Source organism: Episyrphus balteatus, chromosome 1, assembly GCF_945859705.1.
Source record: "Episyrphus balteatus chromosome 1, idEpiBalt1.1, whole genome shotgun sequence".
NCBI classification, from domain to species: domain Eukaryota; kingdom Metazoa; phylum Arthropoda; class Insecta; order Diptera; family Syrphidae; genus Episyrphus; species Episyrphus balteatus.
The window spans coordinates 29,233,997-29,249,481 of NC_079134.1; the positions used below are offsets into that span (position 1 = coordinate 29,233,997).

Consider the following 15,485-nt stretch of genomic DNA (forward strand, 5'->3'; position numbering starts at 1 on the left):
CACCATGCTGCACCATTTTAAAAATTTCTTGAGAAAATTTTGGTGAGAAAAAATACACTGAAAAAAAATTATTGACATTTCTCGGATTTGAAGATATTTTAAAATAACATTTTATTCTCCAAACTAAGTATTCCATTTTATTTCTTGTATATTTTAGAATTTTTAGAATTTTGTTTTTTTTTTTTTTGAAAATTATAGAAATAGTTTTTTTTTGGGCAAAAAAAAACAAACAAAATTTCAAAAACAAATTCATACTCCCAATTTCGTTTTTACCATTTATTTCCTCAAAACCACCACTGTGCGCCACCGCACCACGTCTAAACCACGTCCGCACCATTTCATTTTTTATTTAAAAAGTCGGTGCACCACAACTCCTCAACGTATTCAAAGTTATTTTGACTAAAGGAAATATTGCCAATTCGAGTTGGGCGTTCAAATTGAAATTGCTCTGGAAACTCGGGTTAGAATCTCCTTAAGGTCGGTAGTTTTTTTTTTTTTTTTTTTTTTGTTATTTTTCAATAATCTAAAATTATGTATTAAGGTGCAGCGAATTTTTCATACAAAATGTAATGGTGCGGATATGGTGCAGTCGTGGTGCAGATGAGGTACGTGTGTGGTGCACCGAATTTTTCATTCAAAATGAAATGGTGCGGCGGTGATGCGCCGAAATTTTCCGCCAAATGGCATGGCAGTGCGGCAGCTGTGGTGCAGTGGTCAAGATTTTTTTTATTTTTTTCATTAAAAATTCAATTTACTTTTTAAATGTTTTCATTTTAAATGGTCTTTTTTAAGGAACAACAAAAACTAGCATTTGGGGAGAAAATTTAAGAAAAAAATGGAAATATGTACAACATCCACTTTTTCAACACAAAATAAATTTATTATCCCTAGAAGCATAAATGGAATGAATTCTATGTTTTCCAAGTAATGTTTTGAATGATTTTTTTTGTGTTCATTTCAACTAATAAAAATGTGATGACTTTACGAGTAGTTTAAATTTTGAGTTTATTTTTGGTAAGTTTATTTTTTTTTTTTTTCTATAATCTGCGCGCACTAAAGGAGTATTGGTTACCCTTACCGAATATGAAGAGGAAAATAGGGAGAGTTAATGAGAGAGAACATCTCAAAGTTCTGTATAATCCACAAATTTCAATTTTTCCATTTTTCTGAAAGCCTCATATATAAATAAAAATTATTTTAAATTAAAAAAACTAAAAAAAAATCAATGCTTAAAGTTTTTATTAATTTAATTATGACAGCAAAAAGCACAAAAATTGTATTTTTATTTGGACCACTGTAGAACCAATCGGTACCAGGCATGTTTTATAGTTTTACTTGAGAGCATTTTATTGAATACCCATTCTCCGGAGGACCTGGACACAAATATTGATCCAAATCGGCTCCTCTTCTCTTCAATCGGCTGCAAATAGCCTTACACCATCCTTCTAATTCACCCTCAGCTTGAAAATCTGGGTCCAATTCGACGTTTCGGATTTTTGTGAAACGTGATGATATGTTCTCTCCTCTCCTCCGTCGTCCGCCTTCATGACGAAGTCGGACTTGACTGGTTTCCACTGGAACAAAGATGTCTTTATCAGCTTGCGTGCCAATAGTTTCAACAAAATCTCCTTGTGGGTGCGCAACTGCAGAATTAAATCCAAGGATTGCTATAAAAATTAAAACAAATATCATTTTGAAATAATGATTTCTGATTATTTGTTGTTGAAAAGAGAATAACACTTTTAAAAAGATAGAACAAATTTTTCAAACTTTACAACTTATTTAGCTTTTGAGTGCTTGAGATGAGTTTCAGAGCGTAACTAGCAAAATGTATCTTCTTTATCGACTTTTATTGATTTAATTCTGCACAGTAAATTTGTTTGTGATAGTGACCCATTTCCATGTTCTTATTGATATTATTTAGAAAAAAATCTGCAATCATTCAAATTTGGTTGAGGTAGGTTTTAGTTTTGAGGTCAATTAAAGATGTCAATGACCATGACCATACTACTTGCTGTGTAATTGATTTATTTCTAATTCTTGGAAAATAACATGAAACAATCGAATTGAATTAAATTAAAATATTGTTCTAAATTTTGTCTTATCAATTTATTCAAATGGAAATTCCCAATTTGTTTCTTTAGACTTACGTTTGCTGTCACCATGAATGAATGGACCTGCTTATACCTAATTGATATGAACTCATTGAACTTTAGATGCCATTAAAAAGAGAATATTTATCAACATTTAAAAACTAAGTTTCAATAAAATTTATTTTTCCGTTTTCAAAAAATGTATTTAATAAAAAAAACTTGAACTTTTTGTTTTGTTTTCAAAAATGATTTTTGTCCAAATTTTAACATTAGAGTTAGGTACTATCAGTGCCGGTTTAAGCACTACCGGCGCCCCTTTGCAAGATTGCAAGTGGCGCCTCTAAGAAAAAATTCATCTAAAAACAATTTTTTAAAATCACGAAAAAAAGCAATAGCAGATTATGTCTTACCTCTCATATACTTGTTAATGCATTTATTAAAAATGTGCAGTGTATTAACTTAAAAAGGTTAACTTAAAAAAAAAATTAATTATTCATGTCATTTAGGCTCAATTGACAAGACTACCTTTATCTCTGACTTTTTTGTTTAAACACATTTAAAGATTAGGTACAGTTGGTTTTATTTGAACAATATTTTTTCAAAAACTTTTTCAACTAGGTACATTAATGTCGTTTTCGATTGGAATCACTCAATGATTCACTCATTCTGAAATCCAATAAAAAACTTTGAATCGCTTCCACCCATTTCTAAAATTTAATATCTGTATTGGTGAATAAAAAACTTGCAGCACGCTTCTTAATGATTCCAGGCGCTTCCGGACTGCCAATCGAAAACAACATACAGTGACGAGCAAAAGTGGTCAAATGTTTTGCCTTTTTTGAAAAAGTTGTTTAAAACTTAGTGTTCTTTACATAAATTAAATCGTTTTTATTTTATTATTTTTCTATATTATGCCACCATTAATTTTCCTGATTAAAATTTAAAAAAATTCTTCATTGTCCAAAAATGGAGAGTATCATATTGGTATTTGGACTTGACCAATTCTGCTCGTTTTGGAAAAAGGCTTTTGTTTCAAAATATTGAGTGTACTAGAATTAATTTTTACCACTTTTAATCACTTTTAACAATGCCTCGAGATAGGATCTATCAATCTGTGAAGAAATAACTTTAAAATTCGGTCGTATTTCAGCTTAATGGAAAGCTCAAAGCTCATCGCTTTTAGACTTGTGTTTTTTTACTGCCCTTACAATTTCTTCAAAATTTTCAACAGATTTTCAGCCAAAATGGGTCAGAGCCTTATGCTGACTACGAAACTGTCTAAAAATTTTTATTTCTGAAGCAATATTTGACAATTTTAAAGGTTTTGGTGTGGTCTTCATCTAGTTGAAAAATTATATCAGACAACGCGGAGTCTTCTTTTGCCAAAAAGCTTGTCAAATTGTTTCGTTTTATATCAGGATAGTGTTCAATAATCCGTGCCTACTACGGAGAAGACTACCAACACACACGCATGACATGCCAACCAACAACACCAACCAACGATCGTGTGTGTTTCCTTTTTCTTCCCTCCCTCTCTTCTCCTCAGTCTTAACAAGATCTTTCAATAAAGAGGACGTTCAGTCCAATTAATAGCAAAACAATGTGTTGTGTTTTATTTATTATTATCAAAATATTATACAGTCCACTAAAGCTACTAATAGATTATTGTTCACGGTCCTTCGTAGCCCAATATTGAGCTATGCACCTAAGTACCTACATTTATTAATAAAATAAAAAAAAAAAAAAACATTTCGAATTGAAAAATAAACAATAACCACCATTGGTGGTGGTTACGTGTTTGTCCGAGTGCAAGTGCGTAGTACGAAGAATAGAAAAACAAAAACAAACAAAATTCTCGCGAATAAAAAAAAAAAAAAAAAAAAAAAAAAAAAAACATCTGTTCACGTTTTGCGTGTGAAGGAGACAAATTTGGTGACAACTCAGCTGGGCACACAGGAAAATGCTTGAAATGGAGTTCATGAACGCGGGTATAGGTACAGAAGAACAAAAAAAGGATAATCAATAAGCTGCTCTATCTGTAGCACATGATTCAACAGGAATGGATCTATAGATAATGGCATTTTAATGCAATTCAAATACATTCCTATGGAAAAAAAAAATGTAAGTAATTATGTCATGATCTTACAAATCAAACAAATACCTACAAATATTAAAATAACAATATACCCAGCTCGTTATACCTATATGTACAGTACAATGTACATCATACATACATAACAACATATATATAATATATTTTACTATAATTTCTCATATACCTACATTGCTAATTTATTTATTTAATTTTGTTACAACATCATAACAAAACAAACACAAAGATTTACCTTAAATACAAAAGGTATCATTATTTTTCAACATACATGAGATCGTTTCCTATCAATATATTTTATAATAAACAAAATACAAATCAATCACCATACCTATATTATGTAGGTACAATCGTATTCCTCTTCATTTTTATACTACAAATACTTTCATTAATAATAGGTATCTCTACATACCTATTCAAAATATCTGTTAGTTTCAAATTACCAACCAACCTACCTACTTATTTATAAAAGAGGAATCGCAACCAATGTCCTCGGATAAAATTAATAAACACTTACAAGGTTTAAACAAATAAAAAACAACCAAAACGTTTATAAAGAGTAACAAAAAAAATTATAAAGGAGCAATGGAAATTATTTTCATACTAGTGAGCTCCCGAAAATGGCGGTAGGTAGCAAATGCATTCATAGGCCATGCTTCAAGAAGGTTTATGTCTATCAATCATTTTACTTTTCAATAGACACATCCACGTATACCTACTTACTGACAGGATCATTTCAAATCAAGCCAATAATGTACAAATACCTTCATTATGTACCCACACATTTACATAACATTGCATTCACGTAATGTAAATCATATTTTCTTTCATATATCCGCATGCGTGCATGACATTGAAAATTTTGATAGGACCATTTAACCAATTTCTGCGTTTAAATAATTAACAATTCTATTTCATACATTCATTTCATTCTCCCAATTAGATTTCCAATAAGAAAAAACTTAAGATCAGTATAAATTCGATATCCAATATCCAATATACATAGATACATAAAAATATAATTCAACCTCAAAACCTCCAACACAAGAGACATCGGTCTATGGTGTCGCGGTCGCGTATACATGCATCAACCACCGAAATATATAATTCTATGTAGGTAGATGGTAGTATATTTTGCACTATGTACATAGGTACGCAAACGATCTATTTCCTTGAACATCTATCCCATCTTTTTCTATTTATTTTGTATGCCACCAACTTGGTGGTGCAGCTCTTGGAAAACAAAACCCCGTTAGGTCATCTTCATAGCCTTTTTTTTTATGTGTGTAGCAAGAATATTGTTTTCGTCAGTCATTTAGAGATACATTATTTGTGTCGCGTGAACACATTACCCTTTTTGTTGTTGTTCGTTCAGATGGAGAATTGTTTTTATGCCGCAGGTAGCTTCGTGATCCACCCATCCAGCACAGGCGAGGCGCACAGGATCGTTAGGATTACTTTTTGAAGTCTAGATAATGTTGTTTTCTATTAGGTATACCTATAATCTCGCGCCGTTTTAGTGTCGGTTATTTGTAAGTATTGCGTTTTTTCTTTCTTTTGGGTGGCTATGCTTCCATGTTTTTATTTGTTATGACTGATGATTCTGATGGGTATCTCTGATTCTGGGTGCCTATGCAATGGTACATTTAATTATGATTGAGTGGACGCACGATTGTGATTTGGGATTTATGTCTTTAAAAATGGAGACAGTCGATAGGTACATAAAGAAATGAAAATTCGTTTTGTAGTAGGTACGTTATACCTATCTAGGACCTACCTAACGATTCTATAAAAAAAACAATGATGAAAGTATGTATTAAGATTCGTGTACCTACATATGTACATACACATTAACCTATACCCACATTACTTTGCACATGCTATACATACAAAAAAAAAAAAAACATAAAACAAAAATACCTATCTAACTCCACAGAAAATTTGCATACCTTAAATTGCTCGTTTAGAAATCAAACAATTTCTAGATATATCAACCACCGAAATTTACGTGGGCCGTATGTATGCACATTTCTGTTCTTGAAAATCTATTTGCGTCGATTTGTTGTTGTGGAATATGTCGTGCAGCTAATAAGAAAGTAAACCCGTTAGGTCATCTTTATTGCCCTTTTAATTTGTGTAGTTAGCAAGAGAGTTTTGTTTTCGTTTTTGTCAGTAATTTAGGGATGCGTTGCTTGGGTCGCGGTCACTCGAGTACACATTAGGTACCCTTTTTATTTTTATGGCTGTTTTTCGTTCAAATCGCGAATTGTTTTTATGGTGCAGGTAGGAAGATTTGTTTTCTTTAGTGATGAGTCTGTGTACCTATAGAAGTGCCAAGTACAACATACATACATCTCCACAGACAAAATATGCGATGAGATGATCGCGGATACGATAAGTAGAGTAGGTAGGTATGAATCAAAACATAGCAAATAAAAATATCAACTGCCACGAATAACAATTAAGGCCAACGATATTTTTATTAGCTTTACAACAAAGCAGGATTTTGTTTTGTTATTGTTTAGCAAATAAATCAATGATCTGATCTGGATCACAAGGAAAATTAAACACAGCTATTTACAACTTGTGCTATTATGTATCTTGCCTATGTACAATGTCAAATTTAACCAGGCTTGTCACATACAAAAAGGATAAAAATATACCTACATTCTACATATCAAGAAATAAAAAAAAAAATAAAAGATTTATTTTCGTTAAAGTAATTTAGATTATTGTCACATATTGGCATCTCATGTATGAGCCGCCAAACTATTAGCGAGTAAATAGAGAAAGTGGTCCTTCACCAAATAGTGTAAGAATGTATCTATTTACTCGAGAATCTATACAAATGTAGGTAGGTATGTAGACCAACTCATTTTTTTGTTGTGCGAACAATTTCTTTTTCTTTGTTTTAGAGTTTGTTGTTGTGAAGAATTTATGCAGCTCTTGTTATTGAAAATTCCGTTAGGTCGTTTTTACTGACCCTTTTTGTAGCAAAAGAATATTCTTGTAATCGGTCACTCATTTAACTATACAGTAAGATCTTTTCCTTTTTTTTTGTAGGGTCAGATTGAGAACTCGTGTTTTATGGTGCAGGGCAGGTAGGTTGGTATTCTTGTGCAAAATTCTTTTATGAGGGAATCATAATCGTAGATCGCTGAGACAATTAGGATCTTAGAGTTTTATTTTTCGCGCTGCTTTTGTTTCCAAAAAATGTAGGTAGTCCTTTTGCGCAGTGAATCTGAGGTTAAGATTTGCCTGGGTTGAATTGAATTGTTTTGTTTTCTCAAGGTGCTGGAGCTGGTAGGATAATTATCCACCTACTTGTTTGGGTAGGAGTGAGACCTTTTCACAAGTCACAAAGTCAATTTGGGTAACTTTTCTAATCCTCATAGCTCAGAATGAGAATAATGGAAAACAAAGTAATAGCGCTTTTCATTTTATAGGAAAAGCATTTAATATTTGTCATTTAAGGATCTTAACATTTATGCAATACCTACATATTTATTTGTCCGTTTATTGTTATATATACAAAACGTAGGCGTTTATATAATTATAAGAAAAATCATACAAACTATGAAAAAGAGTCAGTGCAAGCTGAGTTATAGAAACGCAAGATCAATACAAAGCATTTTTTCTAACAAAAAAAAAAAAAAAAAAACAAAAACAAAAAAAAAAAAAAAAAAACACAAATAATACCTACACTTTTAAAACATATTAATTCATGATGAGCGACTAAATAAATAATACAACAATGCAAAATAATATAGGCCAATTTACGTTAAGGTAACAAAACATACATATTAAACCAACAAAACAAAATACAAGTGCATTTAAAGTTTACTTCCATCCAAACTAAAATTTCAATTACATTTCACTCTTTTGTTTCATTTGTTTTCTAAGAATTTCATGTGTTAATTTGTCTATCAGGGATTTTATTTGACTTTATACTTTTGTCCTTTTCTCAGTCGATTTGAGTGTACGTTCGCAGGATGAATCGTTTGTTCTTGAGACAAAATTCATTTCAGCGTACATTCTTCCGGTAAGTAGTTACCCACAAAGCGTAAAATATTCACATTTACAACTTGAGACAAATTACCTCACAATATTTTGAGTTGTCTTTGCAAATATTACACAAATAATAGGTTAGGTACATCGAATTGTACGTCGAGCTTTAAGCTACATATAGAGTTAATGACAACTGCCATATTTCACCATTTAAAACCGTTTCTTGACCTAACTAAAGGTTTGTTCCACACTTATGCACTTAAACACAATTGAACTCAATTCAATTAATTTTTCATTTGAAAAAACTCACATTTCTGTAAAAAAAAAGACGAAGATTTGAAACATAATAACATGAGGATTTGCCAGCATAGTGTGAAAACACTCATTCTTGAAGGAAATTTGCTGCCCTTGAAAGGTAAACTTTCGATATTTCATATTGAGTGTGCGTTTTTACAAAATGCACATTCTTCCAAAAAAAAAAAAAAAAAAAATTGTTACCTACAAGGGTGAATTTAACATTTTGAGTGTGCGTTCTTACAAAACGCACATTCTTGCAGACAAGTTGTTACAAAGGATAACCTTTTATTTCTTATATTTTCACTTGGAGTGTACGTTCGCAGGGTGAATCATTTGTTCATGAGACAAAATTCATCCCAGCGTATATTCCTTCAGAAAAGCAGATCGCCTACATAGGGTGTCCTTTTCTCAATTCCATTTTGAGTGTACGTTCTTACAAAACGTACATTCTTACAAAAAGCAGATCGCCTACCTAGGGTGTCCTTTTCACAATTCAATTTTGAGTGTGCGTTCGCAAGATGAATCATTTGTTCAGGAGACAAAATTCATCCCGGCGTACATTCTAACATGAAACCAAGATGAAGCATTTGTTAAAGACACTAAATTCAAACCAAAAACATCAGTTGATATCAAATGTTCAACAATACAAAACACTTCAAACACGTGTGTACATAATAAAAAAAAATCAGTATCCATTAAAACTGCTCAAGAAAATGCAGCTACATCAGATCGATCGCATTCATTAAAAAAGGTTAAGCAATTGAAAAATAATAAATTGATAAAACCAAAAGTTTTTCATTCACACCTATGCAAAAACCTGTTCAATTGGTTATTTTCAAATCACACAAATTAACTTACAAATTAAATCATTGGAAGCAGAGTCATAAAGCAAACTCAATAAACAAAATTCAACAAACTAAGCAAAATCAAATCATAGAAAATTTCAAAGAGTATCATGCAGAACAAAAATGCTAGTACATTTACATTTTACATCTATGTATGTATTTACTAACTTAAACTGTGTTATTTATGGGTTTATTGTGCAAGAGAAACATTTTTGAAAAAAAAAAAATTAAATTTGAAAAAAAAAAAAAAAATTAGGTACCTGTACATATACAAAATAGGGTACACAAGGTTGGTGTTCGGGGTTTGACTTTGGTGTTTTGGGTTGACTTTGGGTTGGGTAACCTTTTGACGTTGGGTTGGACTAAGAGTGTGCGTCCTTACAACGCGCACATTCTTGCAGAAAAGGATCTACCTACAATGGGTAACCTTTTGACTTTGGGTTGGACTAAGAGTGTGCGTCCTTACAACGCGCACATTCTTGCAGAAAAGGATCTACCTACAATGGGTAACCTTTTGACTTTGGGTTGGACTAAGAGTGTGCGTCCTTACAACGCGCACATTCTTGCAGAAAAGGATCTACCTACAATGGGTAACCTTTTGACATTCCAGAAAAGGACCTACCTACAATGGGTAACCTTTTGACATTGCAGAAAAGGACCTACCTACAATGGGTAACCTTTTGACATTCCAGAAAAGGACCTACCTACAATGGGTAACCTTTTGACATTGCAGAAAAGGATCTACCTACAATGGGTAACCTTTTGACATTCCAGAAAAGGACCTACCTACAATGGGTAACCTTTTGACATTGCAGAAAAGGACCTACCTACAATGGGTAACCTTTTGACGTTCAAGAAAAGGACCTACCTACAATGGATAACCTTTTGACGATCAAGAAAAGGACCTACCTACAATGGGTAACCTTTTGACATTGCAGAAAAGGACCTACCTACAATGGGTAACCTTTTGACGTTCAAGAAAAGGACCTACCTATAATGGGTAACCTTTTGACATTGCAGAAAAGGACCTACCTACAATGGGTAACCTTTTGACGTTCAAGAAAAGGACCTACCTACAATGGGTAACCTTTTGACATTGCAGAAAAGGACCTACCTACAATGGGTAACCTTTTGACGTTCAAGAAAAGGACCTACCTACAATGGGTAACCTTTTGAAGATCAAGAAAAGGACCTACCTATAATGGGTAACCTTTTGACATTGCAGAAAAGGACCTACCTACAATGGGTAACCTTTTGACGTTCAAGAAAAGGACCTACCTATAATGGGTAACCTTTTGACATTGCAGAAAAGGACCTACCTACAATGGGTAACCTTTTGACGTTCAAGAAAAGGACCTACCTACAATGGGTAACCTTTTGACATTGCAGAAAAGGACCTACCTACAATGGGTAACCTTTTGACGTTCAAGAAAAGGACCTACCTACAATGGGTAACCTTTTGACGATCAAGAAAAGGACCTACCTACAATGGGTAACCTTTTGACATTGCAGAAAAGGATCTACCTACAATGGGTAACCTTTTGACATTCCAGAAAAGGACCTACCTACAATGGGTAACCTTTTGACATTGAAGAAAAGGACCTACCTACAATGGGTAACCTTTTGACATTCCAGAAAAGGATCTACCTACAATGGGTAACCTTTTGACATTCCAGAAAAGGATCTACCTACAATGGGTAACCTTTTGACATTCCAGAAAAGGACCTACCTACAATGGGTAACCTTTTGACATTCCAGAAAAGGACCTACCTACAATGGGTAACCTTTTGACATTGCAGAAAAGGATCTACCTACAATGGGTAACCTTTTGACAATTAATTAGAAGTATGAGCCCACAAGAGGCGCACGATATAAAACACAATATAAAAAAAAATCAAAACATACACATTTCAAACATACATTTATAAATTATATTCCTTCAAGTAGGAAGCATGACTAAATATTTTCTTCTTTATTTTCTTTTCTTTCCGAGCTTTTCCAACACAGAGAAATGGCTAAGAAAGCCATATGAGACACGACACAGCTTTTTCAATTCTCTTGATTCTGTAGAATCAAAGTGGGCAGGGACATCTGTTCATAGGCAGATCAAACCCACAACACAAGGCACACAATGCAGTATATCAATAGCAGCAATATTTCGTCATATATTAGTATTTTAACGAGAATAACAACCAAAGCAGCAGCAAGAACTGCAAGAACGACAGCACAGCACCAACTTGTGATTCATCAAACCATCAACAGAATACACCAACAAGTTTCAGTAGCTTTTCAATTTTAACCACAAGAATTCAGCAGTATCTACAAGTCTTACAACAATCATCACCAAAAATTTGCAAAATAAAACGGATCAAGTTTTTCCACACACAAAGTAGAAAAATTTTCATCAAAAAGTTAAGCACACACTGAAAACACACCAAGAAATCTCCAGATATCTATTTGGCAATAATAGCAGATATGACACAACCGTATAAACAGCTTTCACAACAACAAAACTGTCCTTGGACATTTTCAAGTTTCAAAACTCTGGTTCATTAAAACCACCACTACGATATTCTCCCGACTCTCAAATCAAGTCTCCAAGGCATCTAACAGGCTTTCAGTCTGGAGATTCATTTGAACAACGATCTCCTCTGTCACTATAGTCACTTCTTTACATAATACCCGAATCGACTTGGTTTTTTCCATTGGCATTGACAAACACTCAGGGGCGCCAATGGTTTTCCCAATGTCCTTGAGCAAATGCTATTCGGAAGGAGCCCCAAAGCAGAACTTAACTTCAAGCAAAATAACAATCAGAAGATATTAAACCGAAGGTTTAAAGTGGGCAGGATGTTCAATAATCCGTGCCTACTACGGAGAAGACTACCAACACACACGCATGACATGCCAACCAACAACACCAACCAACGATCGTGTGTGTTTCCTTTTTCTTCCCTCCCTCTCTTCTCCTCAGTCTTAACAAGATCTTTCAATAAAGAGGACGTTCAGTCCAATTAATAGCAAAACAATGTGTTGTGTTTTATTTGTTATTATCAAAATATTATACAGTCCACTAAAGCTACTAATAGATTATTGTTCAGATAGGTTCGCTTGTCCATTATTTTTTCAAAATAAGCTAGCAATCCACAAGATAACTTCGGTAAATATTCTTGAATCTATAATAATTTATGTCCGTTCTATAAACTTGATACTGCTGAAATGTTTTTTTCCAGTTTTGGATAGTAACTAGATTTGCATTCTATTTCTTCTGTGTTCTCGTCATTCCAATCTACTTTTCCCATTGGTTATTGATTCTTTTTTGTGGTTATAGTTAAAGTTTTAGTAAAAGTTTTAGTAAAAATTCATCTAACCTAACGATTTTTGACTTAAAAAAGGTTTGGTGATGTTGTTTGAGTTTTTGGGGGGAGTTTCCGACCTTTGATAAAATTTGAAGATATGATGAAGAGGAGAATCTATCTTGATATAAAACGGTACAATTTAACAAGTTTTTTTTGCCAAAAGAAGACTCCGTGTTGTGTGATATAATTTTTCAACTACATGAAGACCCCACCAAAACCTTTAAAATTTTCAATATTGCTTCGGAAATCAGAAATTTAAGGCAGCTGCGTAGTCAGCATAAGGCCCTGACCCATTTTGGCTGAAAATCCGTTGAAAATTTTGAAGAAATTGTAAGGGCAGTAAAAAAACACAAGTCTAAAAGCGATTAGCTTTTAGCTTTGAATTAAGCTGAAATACTACCGAATTTTAAAGTTATTTCTTCACAGATTGATAGATCCTATCTCGAGGCATTGTTAAAAGTGGTTAAAAGTGGTAAAAATTAATTCTAGTGCACTCAAAATATTGAAACAAAAGCCTTTTTCCAAAACGAGCAGAATTGGTCAAGTCCAAATACCAATATGATACTCTCCATTTTTGGACAATGAAGCATTTTTTTAAATTTTAATCAGGAAAACAAATGGTGGCATAATATGGAAAAATAATAAAATAAAAACGATTTAATTTATGTAAAGAACACTAAGTTTCAAACAACTTTCTCAAAAAAGGCAAAACATTTGACCACTTTTGCTCGTCACTGTACCTTTATAAGTATAAGGTTTGTTCGTTGTGAGCTCTAGGGCACTCTGGGTCGCTCCGAATTCGTTGTCAAGCGTTTTTTGTAGCTTCTTTTTCAACCAGAGTTATTTCCTCTGTGTTCGATGTTCGCTGATGAAACTAAAGCTCTGAGGTGTTCGATGTAAAATGAAAACCCGAGAAACTCTGATTTTTTTCACAGTTAATTGAAATGACTTAGAGTGCCCTGGAGGGGGGAGAGGGTTTTCTGGATTTTGGGCTTTCTGGATTTTTAATTTCGGGATTCTGTCCGTCTCCCTTCTCTTTCCTTATTCATTATTATAGGGGCACCTTTGAAAAAATTAAATTGGTAGGAGGAATATTAGGATTGCTTTAGTCTTTCAAAAGAAATTGGGGCGCCTTGTTCTTCAAAGATGAACGAAGATTTTGGACACCATTGTCCTTCCGTAAGCCAAATAAATTAACCCAAAATTGGGGGGCGCCTTCATTCTTCAAAAAGTTTAGGACAAACAATACGAGCGCCGTTGAAAATGTAAAATAGAAACAAATTGGGGCGCCTTTGTGAATGTAAAAAAAATAAAACATCGATTGGAAAGACTTCGTTATTTATATAACTTTTGTAAAAGTTCGGGGCGCCTGCGGCGCCCCTCAATTCTTGCGCCCCTGGGCGACGGCCCAGGCTGCCCCCCCCTAAAACCGGCTCTGGGTACTATAACGTTGTTGTACAATAAATTTTCATGTCCCTTTCATAAAAGTCAATTTGTTGGGATGATAGGATGTCGGGAGCAGTCGCCATCTTGGAAAAGATTTTGGTATCGTTTTTTATTCAATAACTCAATTTTAACCCATTTTCATTCCTCTACATCTCAGTTTTCGACCATCTTCTACCTGCAGAACGATAGGTATAAATAGATTCTAAGATAAATCATAACCATCAAAACAAAACTTTGCGGGCTTAAATTAGTTTGCAGATTTTTTTAAAATAACTCGATCGCTTAATTAATTTATTTATGTACAAAAAAGTTCAGCATGACACAACCCAAGAAGTTAATGTGTATACTCCAGGGCGGGCGCGCCCTGATTTATCAGTTTTCGAGACAAGATGTCAACACATTAATTAAATACAATACCCATGTGACGAAGATGTGTCCGCAGATTTTTTGCGTGAGAGGCAACCAATTCATAACAATTCACAGGAAAGTCCATTCATAGTGACAGAAAATACGTTAGTCTGCAAAAACAAATTAGAAATTTGACAAAACAAATTTGAATAATTCATAAGACAAAATTTGGAACAATACTTCAATGTTTTCTATCAGTTGTCATGTTGTTTTCCAAGAAAATTGATGAATCAAATGCAAGTAGTATAATGGTCATTGACAGCTTTAATTGACCTTAAAACTAAAACCTACCTCAACAAAATTTTAATGATTTCTAATATAAGATAGTCTAAATGAATGCTTTACATTAACCATAATATGAAGACATGGAAATGGGTCACTATCATAACAAATTCAATAAGAGTCGATAAAGAAGATACATTTTGCTAGTAACGTTCTGAAACTTATCCCAAGCACGCAAGAGCTAAATATGTAAGTGGAAAGTTTGAAAAATTTGTTCTTTCTTTTTTAAGATTATAATCTTCTTCGAATTTGATGTAAGTAGCATATTTGAAAGTGAAATAGAAATACAGTGTAAGGCTAAGTGCAGAGAAATGAAGAGAAAAGGTCGCAATTTGATTAATTACACTGGTCAACAAGGTTTTTGCCACAAGAACCAAAATATACTTTTCTAGTAGTTTTAAGGGTGCTGAATCCGAATCTGAAGTCAGAAAAATTTGATTGGCCTTCGTTTTTTGAAATATTACCGTTAGAAAATGTCAAAAAACGTAATTTTGGCTGTTTTCGAGGTTATGTTTTTATGTGGAGCAATTAATTGTGAATAAATTGTAAAAAGTAAATGTAACGGTACCTATAAGAGCTAGTTTTATTCTTTCAAAAAATGTTTAAATCTTTCCGATATCTCTTTTATTGCCCGAGA

General features: G+C 33.3%; 1 protein-coding gene across 3 annotated transcripts; it reads right to left on the reverse strand.

The window, feature by feature from the left end:
• Positions 1 to 1,229: 1,229 nt before the first annotated feature.
• On the reverse strand, positions 1,230 to 14,594 carry LOC129921522 (uncharacterized). 3 transcript variants are annotated; one of them, XR_008773532.1, is made up of 2 exons: positions 1,771 to 1,869; positions 1,230 to 1,667 (listed from the first exon to the last, which is right to left on the reverse strand). XR_008773532.1 is itself a non-coding variant. In XM_056003383.1 (2 exons), the coding sequence occupies exons 1-2, from the start codon at positions 14,577 to 14,579 to the stop codon at positions 1,324 to 1,326; spliced, it is 348 nt and encodes a 115-aa protein (XP_055859358.1). In that variant the 5' UTR covers positions 14,580 to 14,594; the 3' UTR covers positions 1,230 to 1,323. The 3 variants fall into 3 exon arrangements, 1 of the variants encoding a protein (XP_055859358.1); XR_008773533.1 differs by having other exon boundaries at positions 1,779 to 1,807; XM_056003383.1 differs by lacking the exon at positions 1,771 to 1,869 and adding an exon at positions 14,576 to 14,594.
• Between the last annotated feature and the right edge of the window lie 891 nt (positions 14,595 to 15,485).